This window comes from Lissotriton vulgaris, chromosome 6 (genome assembly GCF_964263255.1).
Source record: "Lissotriton vulgaris chromosome 6, aLisVul1.2, whole genome shotgun sequence".
NCBI lineage: Eukaryota > Metazoa > Chordata > Amphibia > Caudata > Salamandridae > Lissotriton > Lissotriton vulgaris.
In genome coordinates this window covers 63,583,040-63,606,623 of record NC_141694.1, presented here as the reverse complement: position 1 = coordinate 63,606,623, position 23,584 = coordinate 63,583,040, and the positions used below count along the sequence as shown (strand labels likewise).

The 23,584-nt window shown below is 44.5% G+C and overlaps 1 protein-coding gene across 1 annotated transcript in view; it reads left to right on the top strand.

Annotated features, from left to right (window-relative positions):
* The window catches only part of LOC147706789 (exportin-5-like), a 1,247,062-nt gene that overhangs the window by 417,670 nt on the left and 805,808 nt on the right, over positions 1-23,584 (top strand). The window contains exons 15-17 of the mRNA XM_086925922.1: positions 10,153-10,179; positions 19,994-20,083; positions 21,735-21,934. Of these exons, the coding sequence (XP_086782048.1) occupies positions 10,153-10,179; positions 19,994-20,083; positions 21,735-21,934 (317 nt within the window). The remainder of the gene's footprint in view (positions 1-10,152; positions 10,180-19,993; positions 20,084-21,734; positions 21,935-23,584) is intronic.

Genomic DNA, 23,584 nt, shown 5'->3' with positions numbered 1-23,584 from the left:
TGTTACCTGTTGTTTCCTTTGCCCGCAGGGATGAGGTGAGGCTCGCTACTCTATTCTAATGCTTATGACTATTGATGAGGATCCCCTGGAAGAGAAGGATTAGTTACTTACCTGTAATCCTAGTTCTCTTCCAGGGGTATCCTCATCAAAGTCATAAGCAACCCTCCCGCCTCCCCGGGCAAAGGACTTTGTTTATGAAGTAGGAGATGTTTTAACCTGTTATTACCATGGTTTTGTTTTCAGTCTCCGAAAAGAACAACTGACCTAACTGTAACCCCTGAGGCATGATGGGAAGCTAGGGGCAGAGGTGCCTTAAAGGCACAGCGTCAGTTTTGGTACATGCAGCCACAGGGTTAGCTTTTCAGTCTTTTTAGACTGGGTATTTGCAATGCAGCCTGGGAGCTGTATATGCTTACAGTGTCTTATAAGAATTTCTGCTGTTTTCTAAGCATTAAAACAGTTTCTAAACAAGCATTTGTGTTGTTTATCATGTTTCTAATGCTAATACACATGTATGGTGGAAATTCTTCACAGCATATTCCAGCTCTACTGTTTTATTTGGCTGCAATTGCTTATTTTTATATATATATATTTATATATATATGTATATGTATATGTGGGGCACATATAATATATTGTTTCCGGGGTCCCGCGCATGGGCGGGAATATTCTAATGCTTATGACTTTGATGAGGATACCCCTGGAAGAGAACTAGGATTACAGGTAAGTAACTAATCCTTATCGGACGAATCCGACTAGATAGGCTGAAAACGAAAAAGGATCTGGACACTTAGATAGTGAACCTACGTTGAAGCACCGAAATGCTCAGGTTACCTAGCCCAGGCTATGCGGCTGCATAGGGTTCAAAAGACGTCGGGAATCCTCGTTACAGTCTATGGAGCCTGAAAGAAGAAGTTGCTGGCAGGCGACCAGTGGTGAAGTTTGATGTGATCCAAACCTGGATCGATGATGGAGACTACCTGAAAGCAGAGAGGACTCAGTTCTTAATCACTAGCCAGTGATTAGGTGGGCACCAGGATGGCACCGGATGAAGTCACCTCGACCAGGTGAGTGAGCGACGCTGGACTTTGCTGTCCCTCGGACCAGGAGGCATTGTCGGCGACCAGGCTGGAGGTGCGAGCTGTCCCACGAAGGTGTCTGCTGTCTGCGATGCTGGACCCAGGATTGGGGCAACAAACCTTGGCAAAGTCAAGCCCACGCGGTGGAGTCAAGATGGCGTCTGGAGTGGACCAGGAGGGTCCGGGTGCTCCTCTTTTGGAGGGCAGCTAGGGCCAGTCTGGAGCAACCAGACCAGCGGTGTAATCGTCGTGGTGCGTCGTCAGGAGGGCCACTAGCCAGCAGGCAAGTGACCGGACAACGCGGTGAGCAGCAAAGGGCAGAAGGGCCCCACGCAGATCTCGTGGATGCTGGGGGGGCTGGACTTCGGTGCTGGAGCTGCTCAGGGTTAGGGCTTCTCAAACCCCAAAGCACTCACTCGAGGATCCCTCGGCGGTCGTGCTGGTTAACTGTCGTGCAGTTTTGAATATGGCCGGTCCCTTCAGGTCTCGTCACACCCACGAATCTCAGCTGGGCTGATGATGTAGATAGAGATCAGAGATGCCAGGGAATCCGGGTCTCGTCGAGCTGGGCAGTCTTGATCCGGAGGATGGACTTACAGCAAACCGCGATGCTTAGATGGTGCCTGCGGGTGCAGGGTGGCTACTCCTTTGCCACAAGGGAGAGTCTTCAGAAAAAGTCAAGAGTCCTCTCGTGGAAAGTAGTCAAGATTCAGAATTATCTAATTTGGGAAGGGGGCCCGCTCCTACCTTTATACTAAAGAAAGGGGCTGGCACGCGACTAGGTCCTGCCAATGGGTGGGACCAGGAAGAGGGGTGGTTACACCCCTCTCCCTTGTCCGGACTTTCCCCAGCTCAGGGGCTGGTGTGCCCCTGGAACTAGTTCAAGCCGGCATATGCACAGTGAGCACCGGGGTGCCACTTGCAGTCACCTTCCTCTCAGCCCTGCCTACCTGGGATACACAAAACCCTGTCTGGGATGGTGCTAGCACCGCCCCTGACAGGAAACCCTTTGTCCAAGCTCTCCTCGCTGGAAGGACTCCCAGCAGCAGGAGGTCAGACTTGTGTCTGTGGTGGCAGCATCCATTTTGTGATGCTGAGGCTTGAGTTAACTTTAACCGGGGTTCACAGTTACATACATGTTGTGTCCCTCTAGAAGGGTGGAATGCTAACCCCGTCGCCAGAATTGGCGAGGGGGTAGTATTCCAATTCGTATGACACCTTACTCGACATGTTTTGATAAAGCGATACCAAAGTTGGCAAATAACCGCGAGGATTATAATGCACTTAATAGTATATGGTACACGTTATCATGGAACAGCTATGAGGACTTGGTTCCGCAAGCTGCAAACGGGCTCAGCTCATGCCAGAGCACCATCTCACATAATTCCAAGCACTCTGCCTTCAGGATTGATAAGGCCTGCCATAGGAGTGACTGATAGGAATACATGTGTCCATTTTAGGGTTCGATATAGGTATACTATATCTATAGCAAAGGGTGATTACACCACCTTGCCCCAGCTGTCGTGCAGCCAGTTGTCAGATTTAGATGGCCATCCAGGGGTGGCATAATACATGCTGCAGCCCCTGGTAGGCCCTGGGTACACCTATGCCCTGGATACCTAAGATATACTGTACAAGGACTGATAAGGTGGCCCAGTACCAATTGGTAAATGCACCTAAGGTACATGTGTGTCAATTTAGAGAGAGAACAGCGAGGCTGTGGGTCTGATTAGCAGGCCCACAGCCAGGGAAGTCGTAAACCAGTGAAGCAAAAAGCAAGAATCTGGGGTGATCATAGGATTGCAGACCCTACTCTCCTACACCGCCCCACTCCACTCCACCCCATTCTAACCCACTTCACTCTACCACATTCTATTCTACCACGATCTACTCCCTCTATCTACTGCACTACACTCTACTCCAACCAACTACACTCCAATTAAACCCACTCAAATTCAACCCACTCCACTCTACTCCAATCTACACCACTCCACTCCATTCTAGCCCATTCAACTCTTCCCCAGTCGATCTCACTCCAATCTTGACTCCACTCCAGTCTACCTAACTCCACCCCACCGCACTGTACCCCAATCTGACCCACTTCAATCTACTCTGCTCCTCTGTACCCCAATCTGCCACACACTATTCTACTGTACCCAATCTACCCCACTCCAATTCCCTCCAATCTACCACCCAAATCTGCCTAACTGCAGTCCAATCTAACCAACTCCACCCCCTCCATCCCGCTCCTATCTACCCTACCACACTTCACCCCAGACTACACAACTCCAATCTACCCCATCCATTCTGCCCCACCTTTACCCAGTCTACCCCACACCACTATATCAAACTCCACTCCAATCTACTCCACTCTACCCCACTCTTCTCTATCTCACTCCTCTCTCCAATCTAACCTACCATAATCCACCCAATATATCCCACTCCAACCTACCACTCTACCCTAATCTTCCCCACTCCAATCTAAACCAGTGTACCGACAGGATTTTTGGACCAGATGGGATCAGCTCCTGAGAGCCCCTCTAACCCAGTCGGAACGTAACCACATCCCTCCCCAGGACCATCTATCCAGGCACCTGGGTACCTACCTGAGGATTGGGAACTCGCAATATACAAGCTCATATTATCAGAAACACCACTAAATCTATAGGGATACTAAGAATACTCACTGATTACTAAGGATATCCATGCCCTACACCACACTCATACCTTATAGTCTCGCGACCACATGGGTCCAGACTAATCTACCCTGGGGCAGTTCTGATTATCTACCATTACACACTGACCTCAGTCAGTGTTCTCATTAACGCCTCTTTCTCTAGAGACGATCTCATTACACACCAGTGTCCTCCCTGGTGTTCTCATTAACATGCCACAATCCTGTGGGTATACACACATGGGTCTGCAGCCCCAGTGCTCTCATTAACGCCACTTTCCCTAGAGGCGATCTCATTACACACCAGTGTCCTCCCTGGTGTTCTCATTAACGCCACTTTCCCTAGAGGCGATTGTAGGAAGGTACATCCTGACTATGGTTGCCCCCAACTTTTTGCCCTGTGTTTTAGCTGGTTTTGGACATAGTCGACCTGGGACCCTGCCAATCAGGACCCCAGGCCTACTGCTCTCTCTTTAAAATGGATTCCATGTACCCTAGGTACATTTCCAATTGGTACTGGGCCACCTTATCAGACCCTGTAACTCAGGGCATAGGTGTACCCAGGGCTGCCAGGGGCTGCAGCATGTATTATGCCACCCCTGGCTGGCCTCCTAAATTTGACACAACTGGCTGCATGACAGCTGGGGCAAAGTCGTGTAATCACCCTTTGCTGTAGATATAGTATACCTATATCTAACCCTAAAATGGACACACAGATTCCTATCAGTCACTCCTATGGCAGGCCTTGACAATCCTGAAGGCAGAGTGCTTGGAATCGTGTGAGATGGTGCTCTGGCATGAGCTGAGCCTGTCTGCAGCTTGCGGAATCAAGTCCTAATAGCTGTTCCATGATATCGCATACCATATACTCTTAAGTGCATTATAATCCTCGCGGTTAAATGCTAACTTTGGTATTGCTTTATCAAAACATGTCGAGTAAGGTGTCATACGAATTGGAATACTAACCCCTCGCCAATTCTGGCGACGGGGTTAGCATTCCACCCTTCTAGAGGGACACGACATGTATGTAACTGTGAACCCCGGTTAAAGTTAAGCAAAGCCTCAGCTCCACAAAATGGATGCTGCCACCACAGACACGAGTCTGACCCCCTGCAGCTGGGAGTCCTCCCAGTGAGGGGAGCCTGGACAAAGGGTTTCCTGTCAGGGGCGGTGCTAGCACCGTCCCAGACATGGTTTTGTGTATCCTGGGTAGGCAGGGCTTTTCAGGAAGGTGACTGCTGAGTGGCACCCCGGTGCTCACTACGCATAGGCCAGTCAGAACCAGTTCCAGGGGCACACCAGCCCCTGGCCTGGGGAAGTCCGGCAGGGGAGAGGGGTGTAACCACCCCCCTCCTGGTCCCACCCATAGGCAGGACCTAGTCACCGGGTCAGCCCCCTTTTTTAGTATAAAGATAGGAGCGGGCCCCCTGTTCAAATTAGATCATCTTTGGAATCAAGATACCACTTTCTTCGAAAGGACTTCACGATTTCTTCTTCAAGATTCTCCCTTGTGGCTAAGGAGTAGTCACCCTGCATCCGCAGGCACCATCCTAAAGAACACTGCGGTCTGCTGCAAGTCCTTCATCACGAATCCGACGACCCAGCTCGACGAGACCCGGCTTCCCTGGCACCTCTGACCTCTACTCACCTCTACAGCCAAGCTGAGAACCGTGAGTGCGACGAGACCTCAAGGGACCGACGATCGCCAAGACTGCACGACATCTTTACTGCAAGCCCGCCGTGTCCTCCACTGGTGAGTGCTTTGGGGTCCGAGAAGCCCCGACCCAGCGCAGCTCCAGCACCCAAGGTCAGCCTCCCTGCATCTCCACGATCGGCGTGGGGCCCTTCTGCTGTTTGCTGTGCACCGCGTTGTTTGGCTACTAGCCGGCTGGCTTGTGGCCTTCTGAACGACGCCCGACGACAACTCTTCTGCTGGTCTGGTTGCTCCAGGCTGGCCCTTGCTTCCTTTTTCAAGAGAGGCACCCCGGACCCTCCTGGTCCACTCCAGACGCCATTTTAGGTCCACCGCGTGGGCTTGAATTTGCCAAGGCTTTGTTGCCCAATCCTGGGTCCAGCGACGCCGACAGCTTCTATCTTCGTGGGACAGCTCGATCCTCCATCCTGGTCGCCGACAACGCCTCCTGGTCCGTGAGATCTTCGAGTCAAGCGTCACCCACTCACCTTGTCGAGGTGGCTACCATCCGGTGCCCTCCTGGTGCCCACTGACTACTGGCTAGTAGTCTCGAACTTGGTCCCCTCTGCTTTCAGGTGTCATCTATCTTTGAGATCCAGGCTTGGATCCAACTGAACTTTCTTCACTGGTCACCGGCCAGCATCTTTTCTTCCGGCTCCTGGTCCGTCTACGAGGATTCCCGACGTCTTTTCAGACCTATGCAGCTGCAGCCCCTGGGCTAGGTAACTTCGGCATTTCGGTGCCCCAGCATAGCCTCACTATCCAAGGGTCAGAATCTATCTTCGTTTTCTCCCTACCAGGTCGGGTTCGCCCGAGAACACTAACTTTCTATTTCCTAGCTACCATAGACTTTTGTCCGCATCTCGCGTGAGAGTGCACACACTGCACCAGAGTCCCCTAGGCCTCCTAGTCGTAATCTAACGATTCCCTAGTCAAGTCCTAGCGATTCCAAAAGCTATTAGTACTGTACTTACCTGCTAGGAGTTTCACATTCCACTTTCAGAGTATATGGTTTTCCGTGCCCCTCGGGCATTTGTATATACTGTGCTAACTTAAGTATTTTTGTAAGAGTTTTGTGCTTAGTACCCTGTCCTCATAAAGAGTACAGGGCTGTTGTGATTCTTAATAAATATCTTGTTTATTTTCATAACACTTGTGTGGTGTCCTTTCACTTGGTGTTCAAGGGGTATATGTGTGGTATAACAGCTGGCTTAACACGCCCTCTCGAGTCTTTAGCCTTAGACTGCTCGTATCCACGCTACTAGGATAGCTGGTCTATAAGGTTGACTTACAACCAATCATCAATAAGGGTTGCTGGACTGATACATAGTGTTCACTAGAATAGTGAGCACTGCATATCAGGCCACCTTCTCACAGCGATCTCATTACACACCAGTATCCTCCCTGGTGTTCTCATTAACGCCACTTACCAATGACGACCACTTTCCTTTGAATACCTTCAGCTCTCTGTCTCTCTATGTTGGGAAGTCTCTCTCTCTATTCACTAAGGGCTCGCTACTACAATAATAGGTCAATATGTATACACTTTATCCCTTAGTTGCAGGTCTCCTATCTCCCTAATTACTCACTATTACTTACCTGATCAGGGGTAACATCTGTTCAAACAGTAATACCTGACTAGGAAAACAAGGCTACCCCCACTGTATGGGGACAAAGGATATACGCACTATGTGATTGAGTTATTCCTTGATTTAAGCGCTCCTACTCCCTTCTGATTTCTCAGTGGCTCAACAGCAACTGGTTAGAAGACAGGCTAGCTTTATCATAAAAAAATTCATGCACACTAGTTCACTAATTAAATGGGGTCACTTTTATTTTGACAATGATGCAATACACATATATATAAATCTATGGGGTCTCTATGACTAGCAGTAACTTTAACACACCGCTGAAAGAAAAGGATTAGACATACAATTTATCTGCGGGGTAACAGGAACTTTTAACACACCGCTGAAAGGGAAAAGATTAGACATACAATAGCCTAGGGAATAAGAACAAGATTAAGGAACGAAATCACCTTGGGAGTGTGAAGTCTTGCTCTAGCTGTCATCTGGGCTCCTCTCTCATCTGTGTCTTGGCTCATCTCAGACTCTCTCTCTATCCTGCACTCTTGGATACACGTCTGCGCTGATCACTTTGCACTGGATTTCTCTCCCCCACGGACTCTCTCCACCTTCCAACTTCAATCTAATGGTTTCTGCCGCTCTGATCACCGTTCATTCCACTAGCTTGTTCATTCTGGGTACGATCTCTGTGCCAATGTCCAATTAACTCCAGCTGCTCCCACAGGTTAATCCATGATATAACTTCAGTCTCTTCTAAAAGGCATTACTTCAGACTCCAGCTATTCACAACTCCTCCTGATAAGTAACTGCTTCTGACTGCTTCCTTCAGTTCCAGCTCACTGACTGTCTGTTTGTCTTCTCTCTGTTCCAAGCGTTTTCTGTCTCTTCTCCTCCTGCAATTCCACTCCTCCAACTATACCAACACTCTCTGCTCCTCCAATTCAACTAACTGCAACTTCAGCTCAGCTCTCTCTCTCTGCTCTTCCAACAACTCCTCTCTCTTCTACCACTCCAGCTCAACTCACTGACTCCGCCTCTGCACTTCACTAATATAGAATGCTGTTTCCTCATGGAAAGTTCCAGCCATCAGCCTGCCGCCCATCAGATCTCTGCACTACTCCGCATCAAGGACACACACCCAGCTGGCCAGCCTTTTATGGTGTCTTCGACACAGAGAATAATACAGCCTACCGATAAGGGCTGGCCCAGACCGGTTCTCTCCAAGTGAACAACAGCTTTAACTATAAACTTTACCTTTACCCTTGAAGCCTCTCAGCTCCATCAAGATGGAGTCCCTCTAGTTCTGGGCCTATACGCCTGAGAAGGATGAAATAACCCTTAGCTCTGTCAGAGTACCTACATAAACCATACCGATGTGTAATATAAAGTCAGGACCACAGGATCCAACCTCTACTATAAGAAATAATGACAGGCCAAAGCCAATAGGAAATAGATGGCCTCTTCTAGGTCTGGAAGAAAGGGCTTAAAAGGGCCAACACAAGCTAAGAATACATATCCTAGATGTGAGCAAGATCAAAGTCTATATCACTGCTAAATAGAGCAAAAAACCCTGTCAAGACAACCAGTATATATCACTCCAGTCTAATCTGATCTACCCCACTCCACTTCAGTGTACTCCACTTCACTCAGATCTACCCTGAATTATTTGACCCCCATTCCAATCTAGCCCAATATACGCAACTGTCTACCCCACTCTACCTGGCTCCACCCTACTCTACCACACCTCAACCCGCACTCCCCCAATATACCACACTAAGCTCAATTAAATTCCAATTTATTGTTCCAGTTAAATAAAACCATAACATTGTTACCATTAGAAGAAATATAACATTGTTAACATAAGAATAACACTATCTGCTGACGGAAGTGTTTAAAGTGATCATGTGTTTAGTAAAACTTAATTGTTTTCAAATTGTCTTTATACTGTATCATATGGTAAAAGTTCACGACAATATTAAACCAGTTGGGCAATTAAAGGAGCGATTAGGTCAGCTAAGCTAAAAACATCTGTTAAAATCAGTTACAGGATTGGTTGGCTCAAATAAGTTAAACTTGTGTCTATTAAGATCAATACCCATTTAAAAATACGACCTTAAAAGGAAGTGTATTAACACTAACTGACCATGTGCGATGTTCTTTATAAAAGGCACTTTGCCTCGACACTTAGGCAGGTCCACCTTTCACCACTGACTGACCATCAAGACCGACTGACCTCAGCTCATGTCCATCGTTGAGTTATTGATGTTCGCTTAACTGGGCAAGAGGGAGCCTGCCATCAGAATTTTCTGCTGGATTGAATCTCTATTATGGCTGCACTCAACTCCAATCAATCCCCACTCCCAATTACCCCAATCTACCCCCACTCCAAACTACCCCAATCCACCCTCACTTCATTCCCTTCTACTCTACTCCACCCAATCTACCCCACCTCAGTCTACCCCAGTTCACCTCACCCCACTCTTCCCCAGTCCACCGCAATCTACCCTATCTATCCCACTCCAATCTACCTCAGTCTTCACCTATTCAGTCTGTCCCACTCCAATCTAGCATACTAATCTATTCATCTCCCCCACTCCAATCTACCCAACTCCTGTATTCCAATCTATCCCCCTCCACTCCAGTTCTATCTACCCCCCTCCACCCTACTCCAGTCTACCCCGCTCCACTCAGGGGAAGTTGAGAGGGAATAGGTGCTATACCCGAGATGGAGCCCCCTCTGCCCACCCCTGCCTAAATGAAAGTGGGATTCAAGTGTTTGGATACTTATGAAAAATAAGGTAGTTTTTAGAGTTCTGTTACTTGGGATAACTAACTTTGCTATGAATCAACAGCTAAACTAAATAGGAAAGGCCCAAGAATTGGTAGCCTGAGTTGCTCTCCTTAAAACCAACAAATTGTATACAAGACACATAATTTGAAATAAGAAAAATAAAAGCACTGGCACACCATGGTGACCTGCTGAAAGAAAAACATTGTTGTATATAATTGTGATTTTCAAGAATTATTTTGCGTTCTGACATTTCTGTGTGGATTTCCATGTGTTTGTGTTTTCCATTCTCTTATGCATTGTATTAATTTGTGATTTTCTTCCTTTCTCAGTTGTTCGCAATAGTTGAGCAGAACAAGGTAGGTAAATCATGGATTCTACCCTAGTGCTTGTTCAGTATGGCTTTCTTCCACTGTGTTTAAAGTAATGTTTTCGTTATAATTTTGTTGGGCAACTTGATTTGGTTTTTAAATAAAAGAGGAGGCTTTTTTCCATGTAACTATCAACAGTAGTATGTGTATTGCCGATTAAAGTTGTAAATTAAGAACCAGATGTGACCTATTTGGTATTGTAATTGCATTTCTATACTTCTTCATACTTCTGAGGTGCCAAACAGCTTTTTCTTATTGTAACAATGGGACCTGGATACAGATCTATAGATATAGATATAGATATAAAAAAATATATATATATATAGATGTAGTGCTCCGGAGTCCGTGCCCATGGGTGGAAGAATTTAAAGCTCATGATGCGGATTGCCTGTAAAAAATGCATCTTTTCGGATGACAACATAGCAAAAGATTACCAATATGATCTTAGAAGCAACCCATAAACTTTATATCTATCCCGAATAACTGTATCCCCCAAGAAGGACTTGAACTGATGAAAACATCGGCCACAGTACTAACATAGTACTGCATCTCGAAAACCAATACCATATTTAAGAGTCTGCACCATCCTGTCTCTCAGGTGACCAAAGTTCATATTTAGTCATTGCTGCAACATTTCAATGCAAAACACGCAATCCAGACTATCCTACCTCTACTTCACCTGATCGAGATCAAAGCCATATTGATATTTTGGGCCAAAGAGGAAATTCTGTGGCAACCGTGTTCATAAAAAAACTAATGCGTTGACCAGTCTAGGTGTTGTGATAGGCGAGTATGGAGCGACATCCCCCAGAACATGCGATTTCTACCGGAAAACAACAACCAGACGATCATGCGGGAGGGAGCCAATGCATCAACTTCAATGACCTGTCGCTGTGTACCTTGCTAATGTGGGCTTTCACCAGGTAGCATGAGCAAGGGGTCTGCTAGCCAGCTAGCAGTATCAATGGTCTTGCTAGCTTGCCTCCCCTTTTAACAGCCAAATATGGTCTTGCAAGCATGTGGATGAGGCGCTTTAAGGAATAAAACAAAATGGCACTGGGACGACCTGCTTGCATCGACTCACTACAGTTTTGTAAGTCCTTTGTAACTCTCCCTGTTTTTTGAGAATAAATTCAATACGATCTATGATAAAATCATGATAGCCTCCAGTAATATGAACAGCTCTCCTAGTCCACCTAAATCATCCATACTTGGGGACCATTCATTTACCACCTTTCCATCTATTAATGATACTGATTTTTTCAATCTTATCAGTCACATAAAATCTGAGTCCCCGGATGATTTTTTACCTGCCAAAATTATCGCCCCCTTGAGTACTTTGATTGTACCTGAGGTCATATCTGTATTAAATCTCTCACTCAAGGAAGGGCAGGTACCTATGGAATGGAAGAGAGCGGTGGTGAACCCTATTCGTAAGAACACGGCATACCCATGGACGGATCTTTCCAACCTCCGACCCATCTCCCTTTTGCCATACTTTAGCAAGATGGCCGAGAAGCATGTGAACACCTGTCTGTCAAAATAAATTGAGACAGCGGGAGGCCTGGACCCCTCGCAATCGGGGTTCAGACCCAATCACAGCACCGAATCTGCCCTCCTCTTAGTGACCGATACGATCAGGATGACACTAGATGGAGGGGGCTCAATGATTCTAGTGCTGTTAGATTTGTCCGCGGCCCTTCGACACGGTGTCACATGAGATTCTTCTCGGCCGCCTGCGGGAGGTGGGCATAGGGGGTGTAGCTCACAAGGTGTCAGATTGGGCTCCCTTCAATCCATCTCTAGAGAGCTCACCAAGGGAGTGCCACAAGGCTCATGTCTAAGCCCTACACTATTTAATGTGTATGTGGCACCCTTGGCTAACATTGTGAGAGAATATAAGTTCACCCCGGTGTCCGACGCTGACGACACCCAGCTCCTGTTCCCTTTCCAGTCCCTTACTCCAGCAATAAGGAAATATTTTGCGGATGGTATGAGGGCGGTTTCTAACTGGATGGCTGCAAATTGCCTTCAATGCAATGTAGGCAAAACAGAGGTGATGTTATTCGGAGAGGCCCGCTTCTGTGGTCCCCAGAATGGTGGCCTCTAGATCTCGGGCCAGTGCCAAGTCCAAAACAGACCGTTAAAAACCTCGGAGTACGTCTGGATCAGGCACTGGTGCTTAAAGAGCATGCCAATCAAGTTGCTGGTCTATGTTTCCACACCATCGGACTTCTGCGACGTGTTTTTCCACTCTTGCCTGACTATCATCGCAAGACTTTGGTCCAGACGTTGGTGATCAGTAGATTGGACTACTGCAATGGCCTGTTCATCTCGGCCAATGAGGAACAACTTAATCGTCTGCAAGTGGTCCAGAACACCGCAGCAAGACTGGTACTCAATGCTCAGCCTAGAACCCCTTCCCGCCCGCTTCTGGATAGCCTTCATTGGCTGCTGGTTCGGCAGCGGGTTAAATATAAAATGTGTTGTACCATCCACAAATGCCTCTTTGGCACAGGCCCTAAATACCTAACAGACAAGTTCATCCCTTATAGTCCTGGACGCTCTCTCCGCTCAAGCAACCAGCAACTGCTTCAGGTCCCCAGGATTAAGAGAGCAAGACAGGGAGGACGTGCCCTCTCCCACAAAGGCCCCATTCTCTGGAATTCACTTCCACTTGCCTTAAAAACTAATTTAAATGTTCAATCCTTTAGGAAGGGCCTTAAAACCCATCTTTATTCGACCTCATAGTTCACTGGTAGTTCTACATCTCAATTATCAGTCCAGCATCTGCACCTATGCGCAAGCGAGAGATACCCCCTTGGGGGTCGAATCCTGCGCTATATAAGAAAATAAATAAATAAAACTGCTACCCATCAGCCAAAGAGTCTATTAATCACCTGCACAGGTACATCACATGATCCGCAAACTTGCAGTTAAAGATTCTTTAAAAAAAAGTGCTAAAGAATCTGATAGACATCTATCCTCGGCTATAGGTGACACGTATGTCACTTCTGGCATGACGATGCCATGCAAAGCTGACCAAAGCCACCTACCGGCGTGCAAGGGTATTGTTTGAGCAAAAGTCTTCCGGTTCCAGCCTGACGCCTGGGATATTCTGAGGTAAAGAATCTGCGGCTAGATTGTCTCTACCAGATAAGGTGATACCGAAGGTAAATAACTTGTCCATCAATGCCACCAGGGTTTATATACGGTTCTTCTTAGCTAATATGAAGATTGGTGGCTGGAGATCCATCTTAGACCTCCAGGATCTTAAACGTTTCTGAAGATATAATACTTCAGAGTGGTCACACTTCAGAAAGATTGGGATATGTATAGCATTCTGATGGGTCGGACAGTCTTGGTCTGTATGGCTTTTTTGAGGTGTGTCTGTGCTATATGGTGGTGGGTGTGTTGCTTTCGGGTAGAAGGAGTTCATGTATCTGATGGTGGCTGTTTAAATATCACTCTGTCTTATGGTATGTGCGGCTATGTATTTATTGTGTGCACAGATGACTGATGGTGTGCCAAGGGCTGGAATTTAGTTATGTATTTACCAATGACTGACCTTCAGCAGTGTTTATTCAAGTAAATTGTGGATTTTCTTTTCTTTGATTCCTCTTGCCTTGCATGTTAGAAGGACATTGACCCACTTTTAGGCTACAATAAAGCTCCACAACCTACAGGAACATATGGGCTTTTGTACAGGGTAGGTGGGATTTGTTGTAAAAGGGGTGTGTTTTATAGATGTTGTTCAGGAAAGCCTTGGAGTGTTTAGTCTTTATAAGCAAAAACTGTGAAACCTCTTGTCAGACCTATCTAATTTATCGAAATGGCGTTGACTCAATTATCAGTTTGCAAATATACAACACAGGTACAAAATTTCACATACCAATTGAAATCTTATTATTTTCTATTTTATTGTTTCAAAGTGCATATTTTTTCTTTTACTACTGTATTATTGATTTCAAGAACATCAAACAATGGGCCCAGTGCACACATCTGAGATTTCACCTAAGAATCATGTCAAGACAGATGATAGACTAGGAAGATGAATTAATGCCTCTGCAAACACAGATCCAGAATTAAGAGTGCTACTGTAATAGGTCTGTCTCAGATGTTGCTGCTTTTTACTTGCAGAGTATGTGAGGTAGTATGTCTGTGAAGAGTGAATGGTGAGAAAGAAGTATGATAGCATGAGTTGGTTTTCAATTGAGTTTTTTGTGGGGGGTTTCTGAAAGAAAGACTCCTAATACTGTGAGAAATAATTGTTTGATGTTCTTGACTTTGTTTATAATTATGTTAAGAAAACTTTTTCAAATTGTCTTGATTAAAAAAATAAAAATCAATAATACAGTAGAAAAAGAAAAAAATGCACTTTGAAACAAAATAGAAAATAAGATTTCAATTGGAATGTGAAATGTTGTACCGGTCTATCTCTATCTATATCTATATCTATATCTAGATCTATTCTAATATAGTAAAGAGAGAGCCCAAACCTTTGAGGCGGGTAATCTCAGGAACCGCAGCACCAATCACAACACCCAATACAGCGTTGGAAAGGGCAGTTGCAGCAGAAGGACATAGGCTATGCAGACGCCCACCATATACATTTAAAAGGTAAAAGAACCGTGCCAGCAAAGTAGTCCCTTGTGGGTGTGTCTGCGTTGTGCTGGGGGCGTGTGGTACGTTCCGCCCTTCATGCCATGTCTCATATCGTGCCCTGCTCCCTTTAAATACCCCTGCACCTCATAATCATAACCCACCCTTACTCCTTAAAATACCCCAACACCCTTAAACACTAACCCATCTTAACCCTATAAATATACCCTGTACCCCAAAACCCAAACCTATCCCTAAACCCTAAAAATACCCCTGTATCCCTAAACCCTAAGAATACCCCTGTACCTCAAAACCCAAACCTACCCCATAACCCTAAAAATATCCCTGTACCCCAAAACCCAAACCTACCCCTTAACCCTAAAAATACCACAGTACCCCAAAACCCAAACCTAGCCCTGAACCCTAAAAATAACCCTGTACCCCAAACCCAAACCTACCCCTGAACCCTAAAATACCCCTGTACCCCAAAAAACAAACCTAGCCCTGAACCCTAAAAATACCCCTTTACTCCAAAACCTACCCCTGAACCCTAAAAATACCCCTGTACCCCAAAACCCATACCTATCCCTAAACCCTAAAACCAACCTTGCACCACATAACCCAAAACTATATCTGAACCCTTAAAATACCCCAACACCCCAAAACATATATCTCAGTACCCCATAACATATACCCCTACTTACCTTATCCAAACATTAAAAAACAAACATGCTTTTACCATTTACAACGAATTTCGTTGTAAATGTATGGGGGTAAAAGCATATAAAAATGTAATGCCATGCGTTCTAATGGCATTGAAGAGTCCTGGTACTTTCGTAATGAAAGTATGCGGAGTGATGGTATGCAGAAAGAAAGTTGTGGAATAATGGGTGTTTACCCTCCCCCGGTAAGTACATTGGTGGCACAAGTTCTAGAATTGCGAACTTTAGAGCTGGGGAGCTGCGTTCGAATCTCGGCATCAGCTCAACATCCTGTGATTCCAGGCAAATCGCTTTGTCTCCCCGTGCCTACCACAAATGAATGTGTTCTTCTGAATGTAAATTGTGCTCATGCCATGTTGTTGAGTTCACGCTATATAATATTGCAAGGAAAAATAAAGTAGGGAAATTCGAGTTCACACACTACTGAACGCGCACTCTTAAGTGCATCAGCAGTGCACTGTGAATCGGAGCGTTTCACAGGCCTGTCACAGATAAGAAATGATATGAAAACGAAATCCTACAAAACAATATACTACTGGCCGGAAGCAATTCACACCCGGACAACGTCAGGACGGGCTGCATATTTGCAAACTGATAATTGAGTCCAAGCCTGGCACTGTATACATTTTTCCAGGATACATGCCAGGTTTTCAGGATCACTGATGACTGCAATTGATTTCCATTTCAACATTTTTTGTGGATATATTGAAAATCTTGAATGGATCCAATCCGAATGGACCTACTTTGGAAGCATGAAGCAAATCTAGAATGTTGCTGCTTTTGCTTTTTGAAAGCACACTGTTTCATTATACGGTAGTTCCTTTCCAGACTCTCACTTTGGTCAGGTTATATTAAATGTTTTTCTGTGACACTGTAATTTCCTTTATAAATACGTAACTGCCTTTTCTCTGATCCGGTAATTCTGGATGTTATTGAAGATGTCTTCTAACTTAAGAGTGGTGTTTTATTTGCACCGGTGGTTGTAGGTTGTGTGCATTAGCGACCATTTTTTGGGAGCCAGCCTTCTTTTGCTCACCAGACTGACCCAGAGAAAGAGGAGAAAGGCAGAAGTTAGAGAAACCGAGACATGGAAAAAACAGGAATTAAAACTAACATACTGTAGTGACATAAAGAGTCATTAGTTGGAATCATGGCTGGGTAGCCCTGATATTTGGCATCACAGACCGCCAGCTGCCAATAAATACTTTGGTCCTTGCACATTTTCTCTAATAAATTAATCACAGGGTAGGGTAAGTATGAGCAAAATACCTTATGTGCACTATACACATTTTATTTCCCCTTCAGAAGCTTTGACTTTTACCTGGAAACATTTGAAAAAAGTAACTACAATTGTTTATAGTACAATAGGAGTGTGACAGAACTTAATAATTGTCTATCTAAGAGAACCCGGTGCTTGTGTGTAGGGAAGTGTAAAAGGTATAAATTAAAGGAAAAATAATAAAGACTGAGTTATGGTAGTCAAAGAGTCGGAGTATTAAGCACCTGAGCGTGATATCATTTACTCCTTTTTTTTGTTGGACATAACTCATGTAACTACGGATGCCCTAGTGGTGTGGTGTATGAAAGTGGGTTTCTGTTGCTGCACCCCCACACTTTTTGCCTGGCTTTTGATGCAACTTTGACTGTAGAGTACTGGGTCCCTGCTATGCAGGTTCCCAGAACCAGTGTTCTTTGCCTAAAACTGTACCACGATTGTCACCACTTCAGACCCCCCTATAAGTCCCTAGTAAATAGTACCCCTGGCACTTAAGGCATAGGGACTGAGGTGCTTAGAAAAACAAAGTCAGCATGGCATTAGACCTATGTGCTATGTCAAGCAGCACTGCCTAAGATATGGGTACGTCACCCCTCTAGCAGGCCTTACAAGCCCTAAGGCAGGGTGCACTATATCTTAGGTGTGGAAATATCGGCATGAGCAGGTATGTCCCTAAATCTACTTAATTCTAATTTTAATGTTTGCCCCCGGTTCAAACCTCCAATTTTGACAGGAAAAATAACTGAGAATAGGGTGTGTGCCCTCTTCACCAACTCTAACCCTCAGGTGCTGGAAACAAAGTGAATCACATTTTTCAGTGCCCACCATCTCGAAGATAGTGGGACCTATACCACAGGACTAGACCTATGCCCCCTCCCACAGGAGGTTGGCATACTAGTGTAGATACCCCAGGTAAGGCATCCATTGGTTCCTACCTGTCACTCCCCTGTAACACTCCTAAATCTAGTATTTAGGTAGCACTCTAAACCGGCCAGAGACTGACTATTCAGCAGCCCTGAGGGCCTGTTTCCTGCCTTTCACCCTTGCTGTGAAAGTCGACTCGTCCTGCAGGCCTAGCGATCTCCAAAGCCCTGGGAAGGGCTGCCTGCCTTCAATAAAGATCATGATCTACTGTGGACAGTTGACCTGTTCAGAATAAACCAACTTTAAATAACCAGACCCACCCCTGCACCCTGCGCCCCATGGCCTGAGTCAAAGTGGCCCATCAGTCCTGCAAAGGTTCCCCAGCAGTTCTGAGCAAGAGTCTACCATGGGTTCACCCCTGCCTGATTCTTCCTCGACGTCTGCAGCCTCTGTACGACAACCCCCAACAAACTTGGCCTGTTCTGTAGGCTGTTCCAGACGATAAAGGACAGCCCTGGAACCGGAGTCCTTGGGGAGCTTGACCAACAGTGTCCTTACGTCCCCTAGTTTCAGAACCCACCTGTGGGTGTTGTTTGTTCAGCCTCCTGGCCAGCGCCTGCTGCATCTTTTCAAAGCTGATCTCCCCCATTGATTTGCATTGGGCACCCAACCACCCCTGTACCACTGAGGGAGTACGGTTGGTGCTGCCGTGGGGCCCCCTTTGCTTACCTCAGCTCCCGGAGCTCGACCCCTGACATTGGTTTACTCATCTGTGAGCAGCTCATCTCCAGTCACCCTCAGTCTTCATTAGTTAACATTAGACGCCGTCTCCAAATGTGCCTTAAGCACCCGGCTGCCCCTCTGCCTCTGGTGCTGCAGTCTTGGTGCGAGCTTGAACCTTGCCTGGTGTTGACCGCAGACCCCAAAGACTAGGGGGCAGATTTATAACCCCTGGTGACACTTTTATGCCGCCATTGCATCACATTTGTGACGCAGCAGTGTCGTAAACAATGCGCCACGTTACAACACATTTACCACATGACGCATCTTGAGAGATGCTCCACGTTGTAAAGACCTGCGTCACATTATACCTGCGTCCGGTATAATGTGTGCAGGGTGGGCGTTCCTACACAAGAAAGTGACACAGTGAAATCTACAAGATTTCACTGATTCACTTTTAAAACACCACTGCGTCAAAACCTTTTGCTTGCTTGCTTTAGGCGTAAGGAGTGATTCAGCACAATAAGTATAGGCCGCAACTGAGCATTGCTGGAGTTGCATCGCGCTTGTGACACAACTCCAGCAATGTGCTACCTTTACGCCAACAGATGTGTCACACATCTGTCAATCCTTGCGCCACGGTGTGCTGCATTGTATATGCGATGCATCCATGGTGGCGCAAGGGTTTTATTTCCTGACGCAAATTAACTGATGCATCTCTGCTAATATGCAGAGATGCGTCAGTTCTAATAAATCTGCCCCTGAACTCGTAAGTCATGTACTTACCTTTTAATGCTGCATTCTTGTTTTCATCCCATATGTTTAAATTCCTGAAATTACACTAGGTTTCTAGTTGACTTTTTAAAGTGAACAGTATTTTACTTGAAAAACCTACTTACCTTTGAACATACATCTTGGTCTTAAAAATAAATCTAGAAAAAGGTTTATTTTTTTATAAAATTGGTGTTGGTTGTGTGTCCGTCTGTCTATCTCAGCCTGTCTGTCTGTCTCTCTCAAATCGCTTACCCTTCTCTGTTATGCCTAATGATGCTCGACCACAAATAGAGCACTTGGGGTTTACATTGAGCCCTGTACACTTTTGGGGTATCTCTGAGCTCTTTACACAATATACCCAGTTATTGGTATATCACATAATGAGCCAGGTTCCTAAATATAGGTTTATGGGATAAATGAGGTCGTTTTCGAGGGTAGTAAATACTTGGATATATAAAAGATTTTATAATCCATAGTGAAATATGGTTATGTTGAACTCGTCGAAGACACCAAGCGATATTGGGCAGATTTAGCCAATCTTGCATAATAAAGCTACATTATTATAAGGTAATAATTGGTAATGCATCTTTTTATTATGCTTTTTAGGCTGTGTAATTTGAATGCACATCTAGCGAAATATTGTTAAAGTAGTCTATAACCTCAATACCACACCTATATGTTCAGAGAGCTGTTCGACATACTCTGTTTTGTTGTGTACTTGAATATACATTTTTGCCCTTGCATTGCTTATAATAAATATTTTATTCTGAAATGCTGATCTACTTAATGTGGTTTGCAAGCTATTGGATTAATGCCTATTTACTTTATGTAATTCAATTCACAGGGCGCCAGACCAAAAGCAGTAAAAAATGCAAGAAGACATGCCTGCTCTTGCATTAAAGAATTGTGTCAGGCCAATTCGGAGCTTGTCTTGGTGAGTTAGCTTAAAAATGATTTTAGTGCAATGTCTGTAGCAGGCATTACAGTGGACCTAGCACAATACTGTCTATTAAAGAGAAAATCCAGGGAGGAACCTTTAACACAGACGGCCACATGCATCAATCTAGGATTTTGCATTTCCTAAATAGCGAAAATTAAGGAATCGCTATTTAGGAATTGCAAAATCCTATCCATCAAGAAATCCTAAATTTTTTTAGGATTTCTTAAATTTCTGAATTTGCGATTTCTTAATTGCGAATCGCAATTAAGGAATGGCATTACATTGATTCCTATGGGCCTAGAGGCCCATAGGAATCAATGCCGTTTTGCATTTCTTTTTTTAGGATATCGCAATTTGTTGATGCATTGCAAGGGTGCAGAGGGGGGTCCAAAGGACCCCCCCCCCGCACCCCTGAAATGTATTTTAAAGTGCATGTTTAACCCACACATGTCCTAAGGACATGTGTGTCTGTAACATGACACTTTTCAAAATGCATTTTTGTGCTTTTTTTAAACAATTTCGCAAATTAACATGAGGGTCAACCTCGTGTTAATTTGAACTTCCTATTTCAAAATGCGCATTTTTTTTTTAAATTGATGCATTGCATTTAAGGAATCGCACAAATGCGATTACTTAAATGCATTCGCATTTTTAGGAAATGCAAAAAAAAAACGAATTTTGAAAAATTGTTTCATGCATCCCAAAAACGTATTTAGGAAGCGCAAACGGCCGAATTTACCGATTCGCACTGTTTGCACTTACTAAATAGGTTGATGCATGTGGGGGTAAGAGCTTTATTACAAGTGCGTTGCAACCCGTGATTGTAACACAGATTCATTTCTAGCAGAATCTGCATCTAAACTGCGTTCTGTTAGAACATGTTTCTGTACCCTAGGAAATTCTGGTACCATGTGAAATGGAAAATGGCTTAAGAAGAGGTGAATAATGCTGTAATTGGGCGTGAATGCCCAGTAGCATATGCTAGGTCTCCTTCTGAGAAGGAAAAAAAACAAAATGATACGCTTGATTGCTGACCCGGTAAACGTCATGCATCGCAGTATTTGTTTTTCTGGTGTGCAGTTAGCATCCAGAGTTATGCAATACTTTTAATGAGCCTTGACATGGTTAAGAAGAACTAATGACTAACATTTTTAAGCTTTTCTTTAAAACAAATATATTGACTATTTACTCTGTTCTCAGACTTTTTTTGTTAATAAGGTCATTTATATGCGCATTATCTGGCAGCTATTGGAATGCATTGTTAACCCTTTGACTGGACTCCTCCAGTAATGCATCTTCTCTGTTTTAGATATAAATGTCTAGGCCCAGTGATACTGGGACCTGTGACTGCTGGAGATTAAACGCAAGAATGAGCAATTAACACACACAATCCTTTTAGTAGTTCACAGTTGCCAAAATACACTTTGATTGAATAAACAGTGGTATTATTTCATCCGGCAAATATACAATTTCATATAAGTAAAAGGGTTTATTTCATTGCTGGGAATTGAGCCACTCTGGTATGACCTCCCAACTGAGGCATGATCTAAGCTATTGCAGTTGAACTACCAGCCAGAAGGGTAAATTGTGGTTCTGCTAGGCCCTTTATAGTTCAAATTCTGACTTTTTGTCTCTTTCTTTTCAGCCGAATCTTGAGATTCTCTTTAACCAGGTAAAGCAAATGCTGGGGAATGAGCTGATGCTGACGCCGATGGAAAAAAGCACCCTAATGGAAGCATTGATCTCCGTTAGCAACGAGTTGAAGGATCATGACGCACAGAGAGAGTTCTTGGAAGAGCTCATTGCGCCAGTAGTCTCAATCTGGCTGTCAGATGGAATGACCAAGTATGAGGTTTATCTTTTATGGCATATAGACCCTAATTTATTGAATTGATATTTCTGGTTTATATGTTCTATTGAGGTTTTATCCATGATCAGGGCATTAGGAGAGTATGGAGCAGCAAATGTAGAGGAATGGCACGCTCAGGCCAATTCCCATGTTCTTTAAAAATTGGATATACTAATGTAGTCTATACATTATGAGCATTTGAAGCATTATTGTTTAAAGAGCCTTATTTGTGGTGAATCACTCCCTAACACTAACCCTTAACCCCTTCGCTGCTAGGCCTTTTCCCCTCCTGTGCTAAGCCCTTTTTTGGCGATTTGGGGTAGTGCGCGCTTAGGGCCTTGTAACTTTTTGACCACATAAGGTATCCACGCCAAATTTGCGTCCTTTTCTTCCAACATCATGTGGATTCTAAAGGCGCCCAGGGTTTGTGGATTCCCTTGGAGGGGTCCCAGAAATTAACCAAAATATAGTGATTTTTTTGTTTTTTTCAGAAAAATGGGAAAAACAGGCTACAAATGAAAGCCTCTGGGGTTTTCCCTGAAAATGTTATCAAAAAAGGGTTTGTGGGGCTGAAATCTCCATTTTCTCAGCTTTTAGGAAATGACAGTCTTTTGTCAGAGAACAGACATTTTTCACACAGTTTTGGCATTTTTCTGGGACATAGCCTATTTTTGCTATTTTTAGAGCTTTCCACCTCCTTCCAGTTAATGGTAGAAATGAGTTTGAAAGCAATAATGGATCCTAGAAAGCTGTACATTTTCAAAAAGTAGACAAAATTCTGAATTCAGAAAGGGGTCATTTGTCTAAATCCATGAAGGTTTCTTTATAGAAACTAACAGTTAAATATTGGAATAATTGAAAATTTGTTGAAAAAAAACAGCCTTTTGTCTCAACGTTTTCACCTATAACTTTTTCTAATTTTGACTGCTCTTGGAAAGCAATATACCGTTACATCCGTTAGACCTTCCTGGTTGTGGGGATATATAGGACTTGTAGTTTCACCAAGAACCCGACGAACCCAGATCCAAAAACTGAGCAGCAACTTGCAATGTTATTTTTTCATTTACTGGGTATAGAGCACTTTGTCTTGGAAAATGTATACATGGAAAAATCTGTATGAAAGACACCTATGTATTTCTGAATTGGGTACACATTATAGAGTTCAGAAACAGTATATAATTGCTAATTTTCAAAATTGGGAATACTCATACTAGCATGAGAATTATTGGTCATTTTTCAAAAAAATTTTTTTTTTACACAATGTCTTTCATTGAAAGGGAGAAATGCGCGAAAGCTCAATTGGTAATAACAGTTGATTTACAAATCTGAATTACCCCAAGTCTCCCGATAAAAACGGTACCTCACTTGTGTGGGTCGGCCTTGTGCCTGCGACAGGAAACGGCGCAAAATGCAACGTGGTGACACCTAAATTTTGCAGTTACAAATTGACCCTTTTTTAGCAAAGTGCCTACCTGTAGTTTTTGCACCCTAGCTCTGCCGGCACCTAGGGAAACCTAGCAAACCTATACATTTCTGAAAAGTAGACACCCAGGGGAATTCAGGATGGGGTGACTCGACTGCCTACCACCAGGTCTTGTTACCCAGACTCCCTTGCAAAGCTAAGGATTTGACAAAAAAAACACATT